The 22,609-nt window shown below is 43.9% G+C and overlaps 1 protein-coding gene across 3 annotated transcripts in view; it reads left to right on the top strand.

Annotated features, from left to right (window-relative positions):
- The window catches only part of LOC133650047 (F-actin-uncapping protein LRRC16A-like), a 36,859-nt gene extending 17,963 nt beyond the window's left edge, over window positions 1-18,896 (top strand). Inside the window, exons 16-37 of one of the 3 annotated variants that reach the window (XM_062046822.1) lie at window positions 3,335-3,439; window positions 6,530-6,599; window positions 6,674-6,755; window positions 6,954-7,053; window positions 7,121-7,175; window positions 7,254-7,426; window positions 7,504-7,572; window positions 7,635-7,728; window positions 7,782-7,880; window positions 7,946-8,074; window positions 8,153-8,263; window positions 8,623-8,798; window positions 8,880-8,967; window positions 9,034-9,174; window positions 9,251-9,317; window positions 11,933-12,225; window positions 12,287-12,396; window positions 12,471-12,897; window positions 12,960-12,987; window positions 13,060-13,254; window positions 17,030-17,152; window positions 18,666-18,896. In XM_062046822.1, the coding sequence (XP_061902806.1) occupies window positions 3,335-3,439; window positions 6,530-6,599; window positions 6,674-6,755; window positions 6,954-7,053; window positions 7,121-7,175; window positions 7,254-7,426; window positions 7,504-7,572; window positions 7,635-7,728; window positions 7,782-7,880; window positions 7,946-8,074; window positions 8,153-8,263; window positions 8,623-8,798; window positions 8,880-8,967; window positions 9,034-9,174; window positions 9,251-9,317; window positions 11,933-12,225; window positions 12,287-12,396; window positions 12,471-12,897; window positions 12,960-12,987; window positions 13,060-13,254; window positions 17,030-17,142 (2,725 nt within the window). In that variant the 3' untranslated portion in view covers window positions 17,143-17,152; window positions 18,666-18,896. The remainder of the gene's footprint in view (window positions 1-3,334; window positions 3,440-6,529; window positions 6,600-6,673; window positions 6,756-6,953; window positions 7,054-7,120; window positions 7,176-7,253; window positions 7,427-7,503; window positions 7,573-7,634; window positions 7,729-7,781; window positions 7,881-7,945; window positions 8,075-8,152; window positions 8,264-8,622; window positions 8,799-8,879; window positions 8,968-9,033; window positions 9,175-9,250; window positions 9,318-11,932; window positions 12,226-12,286; window positions 12,397-12,470; window positions 12,898-12,959; window positions 12,988-13,059; window positions 13,255-17,029; window positions 17,153-18,665) is intronic. The other 2 variants (XM_062046824.1, XM_062046823.1) reach the window with 2 other exon arrangements.
- Window positions 18,897-22,609: the final 3,713 nt, after the last annotated feature.

The following is a 22,609-nucleotide window of genomic DNA, read 5'->3' as shown; positions in this document are numbered from 1 at the left end:
ATACACCTAGTAGTACTACTACACCTAGTAGTACTACTACACCTAGTAGCACTTCATAATACACCTAGTAGTACTACTACACCTAGTAGTACTACTACACCTAGTAGCACTTCATAATACACCTATTAGTACTACTACATCTAATAGTACTTCATAATACACCTAGAAGTACTACTACACCTAGTAGCACTTCATAATACACCTAGTAGTACTACTACACCTAGTAGTACTACTACACATAGTAGTACTACTACACCTAGTAGTACTTCATAATACACCTAGTACTACTACTACACCTAGTAGCATTTCATAATACACCTAGTACTACTACTACACCTAGTAATACTACTACATCTAGTAGTACTTCATAATACACCTAGTAGTACTACTACACGTCTATGTTCGTCCTTGGTTTTGGAAGATGACCAGGTGACTTCACGTTGACTTGTGTTTGCGCGGAATGAGCGGCTGCAGTGAGGGCAGGTTATGGCCGGCTGAGAGGGAGGAACTGTCTCTGGTCTTGAGAGGGAGGAACTGTCTCTGGTCTTGAGAGGGAGGAACTGTCTCTGGTCTTGCGGAGCTGTCGCTTCTGTTCGGCTTCATGGATACGTTTTTCCTCGAAGTCTGCTACACCATGCCAGACTGCAGAGCGCCAGTTGGAACAATGTTGGGCATCGGCTTCCCAGGTCTCTGGATCCAGACCACAGCTCTTGAGACTGGCCTTTAGGGTGTCCTTAAAGCGTTACCGCTGTCCGCCGCGCAAGCGCTTTCCATGGTGCAGCATGGTGGTTGGTCTGACATGCGGCAGACATGGCCAGCCCATCTCAGCTGGGAGCGCTCGAGGATGGCATAGATGCTCTCCATCTCAGCCCCGTGGAGGACCTCAGTGTCTGGGATCTTGTCCTGCCACCTGATGTTGAGCAGCCTCCTGAGGGATCTCATGTGGAAGGCGTTAAGTTGTTTAGCATGCCGACTGTATACAGTCCAGGTGTCACAGGCATACAGCAGGGCGAGTAGGACAACAGCACGGTAGACCTTAAGTTTGGTCCGTAGGCTAAGCCCTCTGCGCTCCCAGACAGAACTGCGGAGTCAGCCGAATGTAGCACTTCCATGCGCTATCCCATGCATGACCTCCTCGTCGATGTTGCCCACGCGTGACAAGGTGCTACCCAGGTAGACAAACTTTTCAGCAGCTTTGAGGTCTTCAGTGTACGGGTCTCCAGGAGGAGGTTGATGCATCACCTCTGTTTTCTTTGTACTGAGGGTGAGTCCAAAGTCTGAGCATGCTGTGGCGAAGTTGTTCATGCTCAGTTGCATTTCCAGCTCAATGGAAGCATTCAGGGCACAGTCGTGAACCTTGGTGGTCTGTACTTTAGTCTTTGCCTGGAGTCTTCGCAGATTGAACAGCTTGCCATCAGTGCGGTAGCGCAGGTCTATCCCCATTACCCCAGACCGGAAAGTATCTGTCAGCATGGCTGAGAACATCATACTGAACAGAGTGGGTGCCAGAACACAGCCTTGTTTGACTGCGTTTTCCACATGGAAAGGCTCAAATGATGCGCCGTTGTCCTGGACTTGTGCCTGCATTCCATCATGGAATTCACGGACCATGTTGATGAAGATGTTACAGCAGCCAAACTTGGCCATGATCTTCCAGAGGCCCTCTCGGCTGACAGCGTTGAAGGCCTTCGTCAGATCTACAAAGGCGGAGAAAAGACTGACGTTCTGTTCTCGGCACTTCTCTTGGAGTTGGCGAGCGGCAAAGATCATGTCCACTGTACCACGACCTTGCCTGAATCTGCATTGGCTCTCCGCTAGGAGGTCTTTGTGTTCGAGATGTTCCGTCAGGGAGTTCAGCAGAATTCTGGCCATGGTCTTTCTTGCTACAGACAGCAGAGCAATGCCGCGGTGGTTGTTGCAGTCCTGCCTGTTGCCCTTGCGATTGTGTAGGTGGACGATGGAGGCGTCTTTGAACTCCTGTGGCAGCTTCCCTTGGTTCCACATGGTGCAGAATAAGTCCACCAGTTGTTTGGTCAGAGGTGGTCCACCAGCTGTGTAGATTTCTGCTGGAATTGCATCAGCACCAGGTGCTTTGCTATTTTGAAGTCCTCTGATGGCTTTGATGACCTCAGCTTCCGTTTTGTGGTTCGTCAAGGGAGGTGTTCACTTGGACTTTAGGAAGGCGTGCAATGGCTTCGTCATTGATGACTGGGGGGGCGGTTGAGAACACCGTGGAAGTGCTCAGCCCAGTGCTCAAGGATCTTCTCTCTGTCTGTGACCAGCGTGCTGCTATCACCACTGAGGAGAGGGGGAGATCCTGATGTTGTGGGCCTGTAGATGGCCTTGAGGGTGCTGTAGAACTTCTTGCTGTCATTCTGGTCTGCATAGGACTGGATCTCGTCAGATTTTCTCCAGAGCCAGTCGTCCTGTATCCAATGCAGCTCCCACTGGTTAGTTGCTTTGATGTTCTTGAGGGCAGACTGTTTTCGAGAGGATGTTGGATCACTGATGTGGGCTTTGTGCAGACCATGTTTCTCCTGGAGAAGATCTCTGATGTAATCATCATTCTCATCAAACCAGTCCTGTTGCCTGCGGGCTGTAGGTCCTACTGCATTGAGAGCAGCAGTGTGGACGGTGTCGCTGAACGCAGCCCAGTCCTCCTCGACGTTCCCGGAGGGTTTCAGGTCCTGCAGTTTGCTGGTGAGCTCTTCAGTCAGGGAAGCTTCGGAGGTTTGGAAACTTGAGGCCTTCTGGGAGGATGGATCTTGATGTTCAGCGTAGACACAAGGAGCCTATGGTCAGTCCAGCACTCTGCACCGCACACCGCCTTTGTAACCCTGACATCCTGTCGGTCCCTTTGCCTCACGATGACATAGTCTAGTCGGTGCCATTGTCTTGAGCGGGGATGCATCAATGAGGTCCTGTTGCGCTTTGGGAGGACTCCTTCCCATGACTTGTGATCAGGGCAGTTCTCTCTCAGGTCTTGATAGGTCACCAGCTTTATCAGGAAGTGTGCACACATTCTATGTGCCGAGGGTGATCAGTGTCACCTTTTTCTTGTTTCCTTGTTTCTTACCGCTGGTAAAGGGACTCCTGCCAGCTGCGGCTAGCTGGCCAGGAAGAGGTGAGGCAGGCAATTTTTGGGGCACCTTTTCTAGCCCGTTCCTCATGCCAGGAGGTTGTAAAAATAACTAAGTAAAAATAGCCAACTTAGGAACGAACCAAAAGTCACTAAAATAACTGAGTATAAATTGCTAACTAACAAACTAAAGAACTAACTAAGTCAGTAAAAATAACTAAGTAAAAATTACTAACTAGTAACATGTCTGGACAGGAAATGCAAAGAAGTTCCAGCATCCTTCAAGCAGTTTTTCAGCAGTTCCCTGGCTCTGAGTTCCGTCAACATGTCAGGAACCAGACTTCCTTCTGAGGCACTCAAGTAAGGCTGCTAACAAGATGGTAAAAAGATGGTAACAAGATGGTAACAAGACGGTAACAAGACAGTAACAAGATGGTAACAAGATGGTAACAAGACAATAACAAGATGTTAACAGGACGGTAACAAGACAGTAACAAGAAGGTAACAAGATGGTAAAAAATTAAACGGCAAGAAGATGGTAACAAGATGGTAATAAGATGGTAACAACTTAAGACAGTAACAAGACAGTAACAAGATGGTACCCAGGCGGTAACAAGATGGTAAAAAATTAAATGGCAAGAAGGTGGTTAAAAGAAGGTAACAAGACAGTAACAAGATGGTAACCAGACGATAACAAGATGGTAAAAAATAAAACTGCAAGAAGGTTGTTAAAAGATGGTAACAAGATTGTAACAAGATGGTAAAAAATTAAACGGCAAAGAAGGTGGTTAAAAGAAGGTAACAAGATGGTAAAAGACAATATCTAGACAGTAAGAAGATGGTAAAAATAAAACGGCAAGAAGGTGGTTAAAAATTGGTAACAAGAAGGTAACAATGGTAAAAAAAAAAAGTGACGGTGGTTAAAAGGTGGTATAAATGTAGTTAAAAATGGTAAAAATAATAATTGATAAAAGATGGTAAGAAATAATTAAAACCGTAAAATATGGTAAGAAAATGGTTAAAAGATGGTAAAAATGTGGTAAAAAAGATGGTAAAAACATAATTAAAACGGTAAAAGATGGTAAAAATGTTGTAAGAAGGTGGTTAAAACATGGTCAAAAATAATTAAAATGTTAAAAAGGGGTAGGAAATAATTAAACCAGTAAAAGATTGTAAAAATGTGGTAAAAAAAAAAAAAAAAAAGATAGTAAAAACATAATTAAAAAGGTAAAAGATGGTAAAAATGGGGTAAGAAGGTGGTTAAAAGATGGTAAAAAATAATAAAAATGTTAAAAGGTAGTAGGAATTAATTAAACACTAAAAGATGGTAAAAAAAATTGTAAAAACAAAAAAGATTGTAAAAATGTGGTAAAAAGGTGGTAAAAAAAATTCAAAGTTGGTAAAAGATAGTAATGAATGTGGTTGAAAGATGGCAAAAATGGTTAAAAAAAATAGTAAAAAGGGGAAAACTGTTTAAAAGATGGTAATAAATGGTTAAAAAATAGTAAAATGTTGTCAAAAATGGTTAAAAAAATTTAAAAAGGGGGAAAGAAAGTGGTTAAAATATGGTGATAAATGATTTAAAAAATTGTAAAATGTCAAAAATTGTTAAAAAATAGTAAAAAAAAAAAAAAAGGGGGGCAAGAAAGTGGTTAAAAGATGGTAATAAATGGTTGAAAAAGAGTAACATGTTGTCAAAATTATTTTTAAAAAAGATGGTAAAAATATGTTAAAAGGGTAACAATATAGTAAAAATGCTAACAAAATGGTAAGTAGATGGTAACAAAATGTTAAAAATATGGTGGAAAAAGTTGTAATAAGATGGTAAAAATGGTTAAAAAAAAAGTTTAAATATGTTAAAGTAGTAAATAGATGGTAAAACAATGGAAAATATGGCGGAAATGGTTAAAGGATGGTATAAAGGTGGTTAGAGGATGGTTAAAATATGGTAAAGAGATGTAATTAGTTGAAATGGTAACAGGATAGTAAAAATGGTAACAAGATGGTACAAAATAAAACGGCAAGAAAGTGGTTAAAAGATGGTAACAAGATGGTAACAATGGTAAAATAAAAATAAAACAGCGGTTAAAATATGGTTAAAAATGTGGTTAAAAGATGCTAAAAAAATTATTGGTAAAAGTTGGTAAGAAATAATTAAAATAGTAAAAGATTGTAAAAATGTGGAAAGAAGGTGGTTAAAAGATGGTAAAATCGTGGTAAAAAAAGATGGTAAAAACATAAGTAAAACGGTAAAAGATGGTAAAAATGGGGTAAGAAGGTGGTTAAAAGATGGTAAAAAATTATTAAAATGTTAAAGATGGTAATAAAAGGTTAAAAAATAGTAAAATGTTGTCAAAAATGGCTAAAAAAAAAGATGGTAAAAATATGTTAAAAGGGTAACAAGATAGTAAAAATGCTAACAAAATGGTAAGTAGATGGTAACAACATTTTAAAAAAGATAGTGGAAAAAAATGGTTAAAAGATGGTAAAAGTTGTAAGAAGATGGTAAAAATGGTTAAAAAAAGATGGTAAAAATATGTTAAAATGGTAAATAGATGGTAACAAATGGTAAAACAATGGAAACTATGGTAGAAATTGTTAAAATGTGGTAAAAATGTGGTAAGGGCGTTGGTTAAAATATGGTAAAAAAAAAACATTGTAATTAGTTGAAATGGTAACAAGATAGTAAAAATGGTAACAAGATAGTAAATAGATGGTAATAATAATAATAATAATAATACCTGGGATTTATATAGCGCTTTTCTAAGTACCCAAAGTCGCTTTACATGTTAAAAACCCATTATTCATTCACACCTGGTGGTGGTAAGCTACTTCGTAGCCACAGCTGCCCTGGGGTAGACTGACGGAAGCGTGGCTGCCAATTTGCGCCTACGGCCCCTCCGACCACCACCTATCATCATTCAACATTCATTCACCGGTGTGAGCGGCACCGGGGGCAAGGGTGAAGTGTACTGCCCAAGGACACAACGGCATGGTAAGAGGCGGGGAGCGAACCTGCGACCCTCAGGTTTCTGACACGGGCGCTCTACCCACTACGCCATGCCGTCCCAACAATAGCACAAATTCTTAAAAAGATATTAAAAATGGTAAAACATGGTAAATAGATAGTAAAAAGACAGTAGCAGGATGGTAACAAGATGTTAAAAAGATTGTAACAATATAGCAAAAATGCTTAAAAGATGGTAAAAAGATATTAAAAATGGTAACAAGATGGTAAAAAGATGGTAACAAGATGATAACAATATAGCAAAAATGCTTCAAAGATGGTAAAAAGATATTTAAAATGGTAACAAGATGGTAAAAAGATGGTAACAAGATGGTAACAATGTAGCAAAAATGCTTAAAAGATGGTAAAAAGATATTCAAAATGGTAACACGATGGTAAGAAGATGGTAAAAAGTTCAGGAGCTTCATTCTTGGTGTCCTCAGGGCGCTGCTGCTGGGTCTGGGCTGCAACCCCAACCTCAGCGACGTGTCTCTGGACCTAAGCGGCTGTGAGGTAAAAGCGTGGTGGCGGACACGAAGGAGGCGGGTCTAAGGTCACATCCTGATGGCGTCTTGTTTGACTTGCAGTTGCGCTCGGCAGGCTCTCAGATCCTGGAGGGTTGCATAGCCGAGATTCCCAACATCTCCAGTCTGGACATCTCGGACAACGGTGGGCGTTTTATTACGACCTTTATATGAATGTCTTTGTTGCTAGGTAATTGCTGCAAGTCTTTTACTTTGGCAAGCTCGGAGTAGGTGACTTCCTGGTGCTTCTGGCAGCAGACTTAGAAAAGTTCTGAATTGAAAACTTTCCAAACGTCTCAGGTGAGAAAAGTAGTCATTGTACCGTGGTGTTGACTGTTGGCAGGTCTGGACGGGGACCTGAGCACCCTGCTGGTCTGGCTGGCCAAAAACCGCTCCATTCGCCACCTGTCCCTGGGAAGAAACTTCCACAACATCAAGTCAAAGTGGGTCAGCAAGCAGCACTCAGCCACACGTGTCTCCTCCTTCTCTCTGCTTCCTTGTTTCTGCCAGGAACGTGGCGCCGGTCCTGGACAACCTGGTGCACATGATCCAGGAGGAGGAGTCAGTGAGTGACGGATCGACTCCAAGTGGACCCTCAACCAGCATCGCCTCTGAAAGTGTGACATTTCTTTGCACTCCGCAGCCTCTGACCTCGCTATCGCTAGCAGACTCCAAGCTGAAGGGCGAGCTCGCCATCGTCCTCAACGCCCTGGGCAGCAACGCCTCTCTCACCAAACTGGACATCAGCGGGAACGCCATGGGCGACATGGGCGCCAAGATGCTGGCCAAGGCCCTGCAGATCAACACCAAGCTCAGGTGATCCGCCTCCTTCCATCTGTGGTCACTTTGGTCTTGGTGCTTCTAACCTGGTTCGGTGTGTTGCTGGTGCACAGGACCCTCATCTGGGACCGAAACAACACCAGCCCTCAGGGTCTGCAGGAAGTGGCGTCCGCGTTGGAGAAGTAGGTGTGAACAGAGTCTGACCGTTTGATCTAAACAATGAGTCACCTTTTCTTCCCGTCAGGAACTTCACTATCCGATTCATGCCGGTTCCTATTGTTGACGCCGCTCAGGCGCTCAAGACCAACACGGAAAAGACGGAAGATGCACTGATGAAGGTATGTGTACAAAGGTCTACCGTGTTTGAGCGTCCCTCACATCGTATGTGCAGATGGAGCGCTTCCTGCTGAGGAACCACGAGACCCGGAAGTACCTCCAGGAGCAGGCGTACCGGCTGCAGCAGGGCATCGTCACCAGTACCACGCAGCAGGCAGGCGTCACCACACCGTCTCCCACCTCCCCGCCCCTTCTCACCGGCCTCTGACCTCTGCCTAGATGGTGGACACCATGTGTGTGAAGGTCCAGGATCACCTGAACTCGCTGATGTTCTCCCAGAGCCACGTGGTCCAGGACGATGTGCAGGTGGCAGAGAATCTGATGAAAGACGCCAGGAACTCCAAGACCGTAAGTCAGCTGCGACCCTCAACCGAGTGAACCCAGCAGAACTCTGAAAGTTGCTCCGTTTCTCTTGGGACCGTCCAGCTCCTCCCTACCCTCTACCACTTGAGGGGCGGCGACCTGCGCGGCACCGTCCAAGGAAAACTGGAGTCTCTGGCAGGGGACGTGGCGGCTGCGATGGATGATGAACTGCAGGTACCACAAGCAAGCCAAAGGGTGGCTACAGAAGCAAAAGTACCTTAATCTGTGGGTGCCAACTTCACTTTGCCTTTCCCTACACTCACCACTAGTCGGTGCCTTGCACCCACTCATGTTATGCCGTGTTGGAGCCACCACTTTGGACTCTCAGTGACGCACGAGTGGATTTGATTACACAGATTGAGATAGACACACAAATGAGTACGAGGTGCGGAATACGGATTAGTACACGGACACGAGGTATGGATTACAGGCGCACAGATTGAGGTGCGCTTTTGCAAATAGTTTTGCTACAATAATACCCCCATGGTGGCGCTGGGTACTGCAACGTTGGACCGCTTTCTCGCCCACTGCAGACAATTTTGGCGTCCATGTTGGACGCCGCCGAGGGTCTGTGTCCTCACGTGATCAAGAGGAGCGGCCTCCGTTCGGAGCTGTTGAGGGCGGGGACCGAAAGAATGACCGTGCCTCGCAGCTTCATCACCGCCACGCTGCTGGAGCAATCGGGCGTCGACATTGTTAACAAGATCAGGTGTGGCCACGCCCACTTTAGCGGCTCCGTTATTTGTCCTGCGGCGCTGTCTTTGATTAGCGTCTCCTTTTTGGTCGTCAGTGAAGTGAAACTCAACGTGGCGTCCTTGGTCTCTGATCGGATCGTGGACGAGATCCTGGACTCTTTGTCTGCGTGGCAGAACACGCTGGTCAGTCTTCTTGTGCACTTCTCTTGGTTTTGTGTCCGTCCTCCTTCCTCACCCGCCTGTGTCCAGGCGGAGCATGTGACCAGGCAGGGCCAGCCTGCACTGCGTCCGGAGTCTCAGGAGACGGAGGTTTTGGACGAGACAGTTCTGCGTACGGAGAGCCTGGAGGAGGAAGGCGAGCACCCGCCGGAGCACGTAGACCCCTGCACGGTTGGACTTGAGCTTACCAAAATCTGCTCCAGGGAAACAATTGCAGCGTTGAAGTCTAAACAAAGTTTTCCTACAGTTGACGCTCAAGTCCAAGAGAAAGAGTATTCTGGTCCGAATGCTGCGGCCCGTCTCGGTGGCGTTTGGTGAGCATTGAGTCCACTTTTATTTGATATATATATTGCAATTGTGTATTATTTATTACTCCTTTTCAGTACTTGTTACTTGTGTTACTCTATGTACAATCTGCACCACAACCACAGCATCGGTACCTGTTACTTGTGTTACTCTATGTACAATCTGCACCACAACCACAGCATCGGTACCTGTTACTTGTGTTACTCTATGTACAATCTGCACCACAACCACAGCATCGGTACTTGTTACTTGTGTTACTCTATGTACAATCTGCACCACAACCACAGCATCTCCCCATTTTGGGTTGGATAGTATTTATTATCCTCTGAAGATTCTCAGGACATTCGGTCCATCCCAACCGGACTGTTCAGTCTGTCTTAGAAGACCTGTGTCCTCTTATCCAAGTATCTTCATCTGCTCTTGCTCATAGACTTAGATTGGCCAGATCTAGTCTTAGACTGGTCACATCTAGTCTTAGACCGACATTGGCCAGATCCGGTCTTAAACGTGGATTGACCAGATCTAGTCTTAGATTTACATTGTCAGATCTAGTCTTAGACTTAGATTGGCCAGGTCTACTCTTAGACTGGTCACATCTAGTCTTAGACCTACATTGGCCAGATCTAGTCTTAGACTTAGCTTTGGCCAGGTTTAGTCTTAGACTGGTCACATCTAGTCATAGACCTACATTGGTCAGATCTAGTCTTAGACTTAGCTTGGCCAGGTCTAGTCTTAGACTGGTCACATCTAGTCATAGACCTACATTGGTAGGATCTAGTCTTAAGACTTAGATTGGCCAGATCTAGTCTTAGACATATTGTAGATTGGTCAGATCTAGTCTGAGACTTAAATCGGTCACAACTTATCTTAGGTTTTACAGGTTTTCAGACCTAGTCTTAGACTTACCCTAGATTGGTCAGACCTAATCTTACACTTACATTAGATTCATCAGACCTTGCCTTAGACTTTGATTGGTCAGATCTAGTCTTGGATTTACAGTAGATTGGTTAGACCTGGTTTTAGATATAAATTGGTCAGATCTAGTCCAGATGCTGGTGCCAAAGCCCCAACTATTATCCCTTAACAAGAAGAAAGTATGTTGTGGTGTGAAAACCTTGTCGTGGATGACTTCCTCCACTCCCTTTTCAAAACATCCATCTTCCCTGTCCAAAATCTGGGTGTTTGTCCTCAAAGGTCCTGGGGGAGCTGAAAGGTCAGGACTCAGTTTTGTTGAGAACCTCAAGGAGAAACCTCACTCCTTTGAGGACAAAAATGCACAGATTCTGGGCAGGGAGGACTGATGTCTGGAAAGGGGAGTGACGGAAGACATCTACCTCAAAGTTGAAAAAGCATCCCTGGCCAGAAGAGGGGTTCTGCGACACCACCTATGTCCCACATAAAACTCTGTCCTTTCAACCATTCCTAAAAGACTCAACCATTTAGCCTCCAACAAACAGGATTTAGAAACGTTTCTGTCACAGATGCTCCTTTCCTGCAACGGAATGAATGCTAATGTGGGAGATTCCAGTCCAAGAACTGATGTTGGGCTGGTAGTGGTCCTTCCACAGCGATCACTTTTCCACACAATCACATTTCAATGACGGCTGTTGCTCTCACTATTATGTTAGATCCACTATGGACTGGACTCTCACACTATTAACTAGATCCACTATGGACTGGACTCTCACACTATTATGTTAGATCCACTATGGACTGGACTCTCACTATTATGTTAGATCCACTATGGACTGGACTCTCACTATTATGTTAGATCCACTATGGACTGGACTCTCACACTAGTATGTTAGATCCACTATGGACTGGACTCTCACAATATTATGTTAGATCCACTATGGACTGGACTCTCACAATATTATGTCAGACCTACTCGACGTCCATTGCACCGGTCTCCCCTAGAGGGGGGGGGGGGGGGGGGGGGTTACCCACATCTGCGGTCCTCTCCAATGTTTCTCATAGTCATTCTCATGATGTCGTTTGGCTTGTGCAGCCCTTTGAGACACTTGTGATTTAGGGCTATATAAATAAACATCTGACCAGTCTAAGTCTAAGACTATATGTGACCGATCTAAGTCTAAGAATACATCTGACCAATGTAAGACTAGATTTGACCAATCTAAGTCCAAGACTAGTTCTGACCAATCTAAGTCCAAGACTATTTCTGACCAATCTAAGTCCAAGACTAGTTCAGACCAATCTGAGTCCAAGACTAGATCAGCCCTAAAATTAGATGTGACCAATCTAAGTCCCATCTCAGCTGCCCTCAGGCAGAAGGCGGTGTACACTCTGGACAAGGAAGGCGGCGTACACCCTGGACAAGGAAGGCTGTGTACACTCTGGACAAGGAAGGCGGCGTACACTCTGGACAAGGAAGGCTAGGTACACTCTGGACAAGGAAGGCGGGGCCAACACAGACCGACAACACTCACACACTGGGGCCAGTCTTGAGAACATTCCTAGGATAATAGACTTTATTACTCCAAGACTGGGGGAATACTGTGGTTGCGGTGCAGATTGTCCAGTAACAAAAGTATACAATAACCTGATGAATGAGAACACATTCTGAACATTGAGACCAATATTTGGCTGTCCCTCTTCTTGTCAGAGATGGAGTTTGACCTGGACAAGGCTCTGGAGGAGGTGCCCATCCATGTGGTGGACACACCTCCCTCGCAGTTGAACAAAGTGACTCCGCCGCCCCCGGCCCCCACTTTGGAGGAACCGCCGCCCCCGGTCCTCACTTGGGAGGAACTACCGCCCCCGGTCCCCAATTGCGAGGAACCGCCGCCCCCGGTCCCCACTTGGGAGGAACTCCTGCCCCCAAGGCACACCCCGCTGGAGCACCACACCAAAGTGCGACCACGACCCAAGAAAAGAAGCAAACCCAGCAGAGTCGGGGTAGGTTGCGAGTTAGATGTCTGGCACATCGCGCCGACTTGATGACACGTTTTGCTTTCAGTGTGCCGCCACCGGTTCAGCGCCTCAGGGGGCGGAGCATCAGGACATGGGGAAGCTGGACGAAGGCATAGATGAATTCTTCTCCAAGAAGGTCATGAAAGTCAGCTTAAAGTGAGAACCTTTGTGAGCGCCACGTTTCACTGAAGAGCTGCGAGCTGATTGGACGTCTTCTTGTTCACGCTCAGACGGTCCAGCGCCCGGGCGACACCTTCCAGCACGCAGGAGGCGGCTGAAAAGAAGCCAGAATCCAGGAAGAGTGGTTTTTTCAACCAGATCAAAACTCGGGCGGGTCGCTCGGAGAAGGGCCAAAGTACCGCCTCCATCAGTTCGCCACCACCAGCGTCCCCCACACTTGCTCCGCCCACATCTTTGGTCAGCAAGGAGCCGCCACCGATGTCCCCTGTGGCGCCACACCCGGACCCGCGTCTGACGGACCACGGCAGTTTTGAGGCGGACGTGGAGGAAGAGACCGAGGTCAGCGTGGAGAAGGAGACCGAGGTCAGCGTGGAGAAGGAGCACCCCCTGGTCTCGCAGCATGTTGGTGTTCCAGTCTTGACCTCGGAGCTTCTGGCTGAGATGAAGGCAAAGCAGGACAAGATGGCGGCTCAGAAGGTGAGTCATGACGTGATGGGAGGAGCTTGTACTCAAACGATGACATCACATTTTCTTTCCAGTCGTCCTCAAAGGAAGATGGCCGCTTGGGTAAGTTGGCGTTCACCTTGGAAGCCATATTAGCTACCATGCTAGCATGCTAATGTCCCGCCATGGTCTCAGACGCCGCCCTGCCAGGACCGGTGGCCGGCCCTCGGTCTGACAACCCCACCCCCCCTCAGCTCCACACACAAGAGCCAATGGAGGAGCAGGAAGTGTGTCACACTGACTTCCTGTCTGAAACTCTCAAAGCTCCACTTCCTGTTCCTCGCCTGAAGACAACGCCGTCTGAACCGCAACACCCGAACCAAGATGAAGGTAATGGACCTGGTTCACGTCCTGGTGCTCTCCTACTCCAGTACTACTACTACTCCAGTACTTCTACTCCAGTACTACTACTCCTGTACTTCTACTCCAGTACTACTACTCCAGTACTACTACTCCAGTACTTCTACTCCAGTACTTCTACTCCAGTACTACTACTCCTGTACTTCTACTCCAGTACTACTACTCCAGTACTACTACTCCAGTACTTCTACTCCAGTACTACTACTCCAGTACTACTACTCCAGTACTTCTACTCCAGTACTACTACTCCAGTACTTCTACTCCAGTACTACTACTCCAGTACTACTACTCCAGTACTTCTACTCCAGTACTACTACTCCAGTACTACTACTCCTGTACTACTATTCCTGTACTACTACTACTCCAGTACTACTACTCCAGTACCGCTACTCCAGTACTACTACTCCAGTACTACTACTCCAGTACTACTACTCCAGTACTACTATTCCTGTACTACTACTACTCCAGTACTTCTACTCCAGTACTACTATTCCTGTACTACTACTACTCCAGTACTACTATTCCTGTACTACTACTACTCCAGTACTTCTACTCCAGTACTACTACTCCTGTACTACTACTACTACTCCAGTACTACTATTCCTGTACTACTACTACTCCAGTACTTCTACTCCAGTACTACTACTCCAGTACTACTACTACTCCAGTACTTCTACTCCAGTACTACTACTCCTGTACTACTACTACTCCAGTACTACTATTCCTGTACTACTACTACTCCAGTACTTCTACTCCAGTACTACTATTCCTGTACTACTACTACTCCAGTACTTCTACTCCAGTACTACTACTCCAGTACTACTACTACTCCAGTACTTCTACTCCTGTACTTCTACTCCAGTACTACTACTCCAGTACTACTACTCCAGTACTTCTACTCCTGTACTTCTACTCCAGTACTACTACTCCAGTACTACTACTCCAGTACTTCTACTCCAGTACTACTACTCCAGTACTACTACTCCAGTACTACTATTCCTGTACTTCTACTCCAGTACTACTACTCCAGTACTACTATTCCTGTACTTCTACTCCAGTACTACTACTCCAGTACTACTATTCCTGTACTTCTACTCCAGTACTACTACTCCAGTACTACTACTCCAGTACTTCTACTCCAGTACTACTACTCCAGTACTACTACTCCAGTACTACTACTCCAGTACTACTATTCCTGTACTTCTACTCCAGTACTACTACTCCAGTACTACTATTCCTGTACTTCTACTCCAGTACTACTACTCCAGTACTACTACTCCAGTACTTCTACTCCAGTACTTCTACTCCAGTACTACTACTCCAGTACTACTATTCCTGTACTTCTACTCCAGTACTACTACTCCAGTACTACTATTCCTGTACTTCTACTCCAGTACTACTACTCCAGTACTACTATTCCTGTACTTCTACTCCAGTACTACTACTCCAGTACTACTACTCCAGTACTACTACTCCAGTACTACTATTCCTGTACTTCTACTCCAGTACTACTACTCCAGTACTACTACTCCAGTACTTCTACTCCAGTACTTCTACTCCAGTACTACTACTCCAGTACTACTACTCCAGTACTACTACTCCAGTACTTCTACTCCAGTACTACTACTCCAGTACTACTACTCCAGTACTACTACTCCAGTACTACTACTCCAGTACTACTATTCCTGTACTTCTACTCCAGTACTACTACTCCAGTACTACTACTCCAGTACTTCTACTCCAGTACTACTACTCCAGTACTACTACTCCAGTACTACTACTCCAGTACTTCTACTCCAGTACTACTACTCCAGTACTACTACTCCAGTACTACTACTCCAGTACTACTATTCCTGTACTTCTACTCCAGTACTACTACTCCAGTACTACTACTCCAGTACTTCTACTCCAGTACTTCTACTCCAGTACTACTACTCCAGTACTACTATTCCTGTACTTCTACTCCAGTACTACTACTCCAGTACTTCTACTCCAGTACTACTACTCCAGTACTTCTACTCCAGTACTTCTACTCCAGTACTACTACTCCAGTACTACTACTCCAGTACTTCTACTCCAGTACTACTACTCCAGTACTACTATTCCTGTACTTCTACTCCAGTACTTCTACTCCAGTACTTCTACTCCAGTACTTCTACTCCAGTACTACTACTCCAGTACTTCTACTCCAGTACTACTACTCCAGTACTACTACTCCAGTACTACTATTCCTGTACTTCTACTCCAGTACTACTACTCCAGTACTACTACTCCAGTACTTCTACTCCAGTACTTCTACTCCAGTACTACTACTCCAGTACTACTATTCCTGTACTTCTACTCCAGTACTACTACTCCAGTACTACTATTCCTGTACTTCTACTCCAGTACTACTACTCCAGTACTACTATTCCTGTACTTCTACTCCAGTACTACTACTCCAGTACTACTACTCCAGTACTTCTACTCCAGTACTTCTACTCCAGTACTACTACTCCAGTACTACTACTCCAGTACTACTATTCCTGTACTTCTACTCCAGTACTACTACTCCAGTACTTCTACTCCAGTACTTCTACTCCAGTACTACTACTCCAGTACTACTATTCCTGTACTTCTACTCCAGTACTACTACTCCAGTACTACTATTCCTGTACTTCTACTCCAGTACTACTACTCCAGTACTTCTACTCCAGTACCACTACTCCAGTACTACTATTCCTGTACTTCTACTCCAGTACTACTACTCCAGTACTACTACTCCAGTACTACTACTCCAGTACTTCTACTCCAGTACTACTACTCCACTACTTCTACTCCAGTACTTCTACTCCAGTACTACTATTCCTGTACTACTACTCCAGTACTACTACTCCAGTACTTCTACTCCAGTACTAATACACTAGTACTACTACTCCAGTACTTCTACTTCAGTACTACTACTCTAGTACTACTAATGTACTTCTATTCTTCTACTTCTTCTCCAGTACTACTACTTTAGTACTTCTACTCCAGTACTACTACTTTAGTACTTCTACTCCAGTACTACTACTACTACTAATGTACTTCTCCTCTACTACTACTGCTGAACTTGTACTCTAGTAGTACTGTTGAACTTGTACTGTAGTAGTAGTAATAATGTATTTCTGGTCTAGTAGAACTAATATACATCTGATCTAGTAGAACTAATATACTTTTACTCTAGTAGTACTGCTGTACTTCTACTGTAGTTGTACTAATGTACTTCTGCTCTAGTAGTAGTAATATACTTGTGCTATAGCAGTACTACTTTACTTCCACTCAAGTAGTACTGCTATACTTGTACTCTAGTAGTACTGATGTACTTTTACTCTAGTAGTACTGCTGTACCTCTACTCTACTACTCCTGCTGAACTTGTACTCTAGTAGTACTAATGTACTTCTACTCTAGTAGTACTGCTGTACTTATACCCTAATAGTAATAGTATGCAGTACTTTTACTCTAGTAGTACTGCTGTACTTATACCCTAATAGTAATAGTATGCAGTACTTCTACTCTAGTAGTACTGCTGTACTTATACCCTAATAGTAATAGTATGCAGTACTTCTACTCTAGTAGTACTGCTGTACTTATACCCTAATAGTAATAGTATGCAGTACTTCTACTCTAGTAGTACTGCTGTACTTATACCCTAATAGTAATAGTATGCAGTACTTGTACTCTAGTAGTACTGCTGCAGTAATGTGAGTGTTTCCTGTCATGAAGGTACTTGTGAAGTTTCCATGTCCAGCAGCAAGTTACGCTCGTCCTTGAAGACGTTTGCTGCTCCATCAAGTCAACAACCACAACGATCAAAGTCACTTCCTGCCAAAAAGTGAACTTCACAAGGTTAGCAGCTAAAAAGCACAAAAGGATCAAAGTCACTTCCTGCCAAAAAGTGAACTTCAGAAGGTTAGCAGCTAAAAAGGACAAAAGGATCAAAGTCACTTCCTGCCAAAAAGTGAACTTCACAAGGTTATCAGCTAAAAAGGACAAAAGGATCAAAGTCACTTCCTGCCAAAAAGTGAACTTCAGAAGGTTAGCAGCTAAAAAGAACAAAACAATCAAAGTCACTTCCTGCCAAAAAGTGAACTTCACAAGGTTAGCAGCTAAAAATAACAAAAAGGATCAAAGTCACTTCCTGCTAAAAAGTGAACTTTTTAAGGTTAGCAGCTAAAAGGGACAAAAGGATCAAAGTCACTTCCTGCCAAAAAGTGAACTTCACAAGGTTAGCAGCTAAAAAGAACAAAAAGGGTCAAAGTCACTTCCTGCTAAAAAGTGAACTTTTTAAGGTTTGCAGCTAAAAAGGACAAAAGGATCTAAGTCACTTCCTGCTAAAAAGTGAACTTCACAAGGTTAGCAGCTAAAAAGGACAAAAGGATCAAAGTCACTTCCTGCTAAAAAAGTGAACTTTTTAAGGTTAGCAGTTAAAAAGAACAAAAGGATCAAAGTCACTTCCTGCCAAAAAGTGAACTTCACAAGGTTAGCGGCTAAAAAGGACAAAAGGATCAAAGTCACTTCCTGCCAAAAAGTGAACTTCACAATGTTAGCAGCTAAAAAGGACAAAACAATCAAAGTCACTTCCTGCCAAAAAGTGAACTTCACAAGGTTAGCAGCTAAAAAGGACAAAAAGGATCAAAGTCACTTCCTGCTAAAAAAGTGAACTTTTTAAGGTTAGCAGTTAAAAAGAACAAAAGGATCAAAGTCACTTCCTGCCAAAAAGTGAACTTCACAAGGTTAGCAGCTAAAAAGGACAAAAGGGATCAAAGTCACTTCCTGCTAAAAAAGTGAACTTTTTAAGGTTAGCAGTTAAAAAGAACAAAGGGATCAAAGTCACTTCCTGCCAAAAAGTGAACTTCACAAGGTTAGCAGCTAAAAAGGACAAAACGATCAAAGTCACTTCCTGCCAAAAAGTGAACTTCACAAGGTTAGCAGCTAAAAAGGATCAAAGTCACTTTCTGCCAAAAAGTGAACTTCACAAGGTTAGCAGTTAACAAGAACAAAACAATCAAAGTCACTTCCTGCCAAAAAGTGAACTTCAGAAGGTTAGCAGCTAAAAAGAACAAAACAATCAAAGTCACTTCCTGCCAAAAAGTGAACTTCACAAGGTTAGCAGCTAAAAAGAACAAAAAGGGTCAAAGTCACTTCCTGCTAAAAAAAAAAGTGAACTTTTTAAGGTTAGCAGCTAAAAAGGACAAAAAGATCAAAGTCGCTTTCTGCTAAAAAGTTAACTTTTTAAGGTTAGCAGCTAAAAAGGACAAAAAGATCAAAGTCACTTCCTGCTAAAAAGTGAGCTTGTAGGTCAGCATCCATACAAAAGTGAGAAGGCCTGTGATTGGTTGACTGCTTCTTTGTTCCACAGTGCGTTGTCCTTCTGAGGAGGCGGTGCCAACGTTATCTGACAGCCAATCAGATGAGCCTCCAGTCTCCTGACTCCTATTTCCTGTCACATGACTGCCTTTGATCTTTTATACTTTTATATTAGTCCTCTTCAATTATGTGTAACTTTGCATCCACTCACAAATGTACTCCAATAAAAACTTTAAAAGGTCTCGTTACCATGACGACGGGTTTGTTTAAAATGAAAATAACATTTGATAACAAATATTGTTGACTCTGTTCTCTGCTGCCACCTGCTGGTCTCTAGTGTGTAGTGCTGCCACCTGCTGGTCTCTAGTGTGTAGTGCTGCCACCTGCTGGTCTCTAGTGTGTAGTGCTGCCACCTGCTGGTGTGTAGTGTGCAGTGCTGCCACCTGCTGGTGTGTAGTGTGTAGTGCTGCCACCTGCTGGTCTCTAGTGTGTAGTGCTGCCACCTGCTGGTGTGTAGTGTGTAGTGCTGCCACCTGCTGGTCTCTAGTGTGTAGTGCTGCCACCTGCTGGTCTCTAGTGTGTAGTGCTGCCACCTGCTGGTCTCTAGTGTGTAGTGCTGCCACCTGCTGGTCTCTAGTGTGTAGTGCTGCCACCTGCTGGTCTCTAGTGTGTAGTGCTGCCACCTGCTGGTCTCTAGTGTGCAGTGCTGCCACCTGCTGGTCTCTAGTGTGTAGTGCTGCCACCTGCTGGTCTCTAGTGTGTAGTGCTGCCACCTGCTGGTCTCTAGTGTGTAGTGCTGCCACCTGCTGGTGTGTAGTGTGCAGTGCTGCCACCTGCTGGTGTGTAGTGTGTCGTGCTGCCACCTGCTGGTGTGTAGTGTGCAGTGCTGCCACCTGCTGGTGTGTAGTGTGTCGTGCTGCCACCTGCTGGTGTGTAGTGTGTAGTAGTGTAATGAGAGTACAAAAAGAAGAGTAAATAAATGTTATTTCTCCTCATACATACAAGAGGTGTAATGACCAACAAGCACCACTAGATGGAAGCAGAAACACGTTTCAAAACGCGTGTGCTGCTTTTATTCTGAAAAACAAGTCCTGGCAACAAATGACCAGAATGATGTTTGGTGATCAGAGGACTGAGGAGATCATTTGATATTTTACTGATGTCTACTCCCCATGATACCAAGTGATTGTTGATGGTGATATCAAGTGATTGTTGATGGTGATACCAAGTGATTGTTGATGGTGATACCAAGGGATTGTTGATGGTGATACCAAGTGATTGTTGATGGTGATACCAATTGATTGGTTGTTGATGGTGATACCAAGGGATTGTTGATGGTGATACCAAGTGATTGTTGATGGTGATACTAAATGATTGTTGATGGTGATACCAAGTGATTGTTGATGGTGATACCAAGGGATTGTTGATGGTGATACCAAGTGATTGTTGATGGTGATACCAAGTGATTGTTGATGGTGATACCAGGGGATTGTTGATGGTGATACCAAGTGATTGTTGATGGTGATACCAAGGGATTGTTGATGGTGATACCAAGTGATTGTTGATGGTGATAACAAGTGATTGTTGATGGTGATACCAAGGGATTGTTGATGGTGATACCAAGTGATTGTTGATGGTGATACCAAGGGATTGTTGATGGTGATACCAAGTGATTGTTGATGGTGATACCAATTGATTGATTGTTGATGGTGATACCAAGTGATTGTTGATGGTGATACCAAGTGATTGTTGATGGTGATACCAAGTGATTGTTGATGGTGATACCAAGGGATTGTTGATGGTGGTACCAAGTGATTGTTGATGGTGATACCAAGTGATTGTTGATGGTGATACCAATTGATTGATTGTTGATGGTGATACCAAGTGATTGTTGATGGTGATACTAAGTGATTGTTGATGGTGATACCAAGGGATTGTTGATGGTGATACCAAGTGATTGTTGATGGTGATAACAAGTGATTGTTGATGGTGATACCAAGGGATTGTTGATGGTGATACCAAGTGATTGTTGATGGTGATACCAAGGGATTGTTGATGGTGATACCAAGTGATTGTTGATGGTGATAACAAGTGATTGTTGATGGTGATACCAAAGGATTGTTGATGGTGATACCAAGTGATTGTTGATGGTGATACCAAGGGATTGTTGATGGTGATACCAAGTGATTGTTGATGGTGATACCAAGGGATTGTTGATGGTGATACCAAGGGATTGTTGATGGTGATACCAAGTGATTGTTGATGGTGATAACAAGTGATTGTTGATGGTGATACCAAGTGATTGTTGATGGTGATACCAATTGATTGATTGTTGATGGTGATACTAAGTGATTGTTGATGGTGATACTAAGTGATTGTTGATGGTGATACCAAGTGATTGTTGATGGTGACACCAAGTGATTGTTGATGGTGATAACAAGTGATTGTTGATGGTGATACCAATTGATTGATTGTTGATGGTGATACTAAGTGATTGTTGATGGTGATACTAAGTGATTGTTGATGGTGATACCAAGTGATTGTTGATGGTGATAACAAGTGATTGTTGATGGTGATACCAAGGGATTGTTGATGGTGATACCAAGTGATTGTTGATGGTGATACCAAGGGATTGTTGATGGTGATACCAAGTGATTGTTGATGGTGATACCAAGGGATTGTTGATGGTGATACCAAGTGATTGTTGATGGTGATAACAAGTGATTGTTGATGGTGATACCAAGGGATTGTTGATGGTGATACCAAGTGATTGTTGATGGTGATACCAAGGGATTGTTGATGGTGATACCAAGTGATTGTTGATGGTGATACCAATTGATTGATTGTTGATGGTGATGCCAAGTGATTGTTGATGGTGATACCAAGTGATTGTTGATGGTGATACCAAGTGATTGTTGATGGTGATACCAAGTGATTGTTGATGGTGATACCAATTGATTGATTGTTGATGGTGATACCAAGTGATTGTTGATGGTGATACCAAGGGATTGTTGATGGTGATACCAAGTGATTGTTGATGGTGATACCAAGTGATTGTTGATGGTGATACCAAGGGATTGTTGATGGTGATACAAAGTGATTGTTGATGGTGATACCAATTGATTGATTGTTGATGGTGATACCAAGGGATTGTTGATGGTGATACCAAGTGATTGTTGATGGTGATACTAAGTGATTGTTGATGGTGATACCAAGTGATTGTTGATGGTGATACCAAGGGATTGTTGATGGTGATACCAAGTGATTGTTGATGGTGATACCAAGTGATTGTTGATGGTGATACCAAGGGATTGTTGATGGTGATAACAAGTGATTGTTGATGGTGATACCAAGGGATTGTTGATGGTGATACCAAGTGATTGTTGATGGTGATAACAAGTGATTGTTGATGGTGATACCAAGGGATTGTTGATGGTGATACCAAGGGATTGTTGATGGTGATACCAAGTGATTGTTGATGGTGATACCAAGTGATTGTTGATGGTGATACCAAGGGATTGTTGATGGTGATACCAAGTGATTGTTGATGGTGATACCAATTGATTGATTGTTGATGGTGATACCAAGTGATTGTTGATGGTGATACCAAGTGATTGTTGATGGTGATACCAAGTGATTGTTGATGGTGATACCAAGTGATTGTTGATGGTGATACCAATTGATTGATTGTTGATGGTGATACCAAGTGATTGTTGATGGTGATACCAAGGGATTGTTGATGGTGATACCAAGTGATTGTTGATGGTGATACTAAATGATTGTTGATGGTGATACCAAGTGATTGTTGATGGTGATACCAAGGGATTGTTGATGGTGATACCAAGTGATTGTTGATGGTGATACCAAGTGATTGTTGATGGTGATACCAGGGGATTGTTGATGGTGATACCAAGTGATTGTTGATGGTGATACCAAGGGATTGTTGATGGTGATACCAAGTGATTGTTGATGGTGATACCAAGGGATTGTTGATGG

This window comes from Entelurus aequoreus, linkage group LG05, assembly GCF_033978785.1.
Source record: "Entelurus aequoreus isolate RoL-2023_Sb linkage group LG05, RoL_Eaeq_v1.1, whole genome shotgun sequence".
Lineage (NCBI taxonomy): Eukaryota > Metazoa > Chordata > Actinopteri > Syngnathiformes > Syngnathidae > Entelurus > Entelurus aequoreus.
The sequence above is the reverse complement of the archived record's forward strand: the minus strand, read 5'-3'. Positions and strand labels throughout refer to the sequence as shown.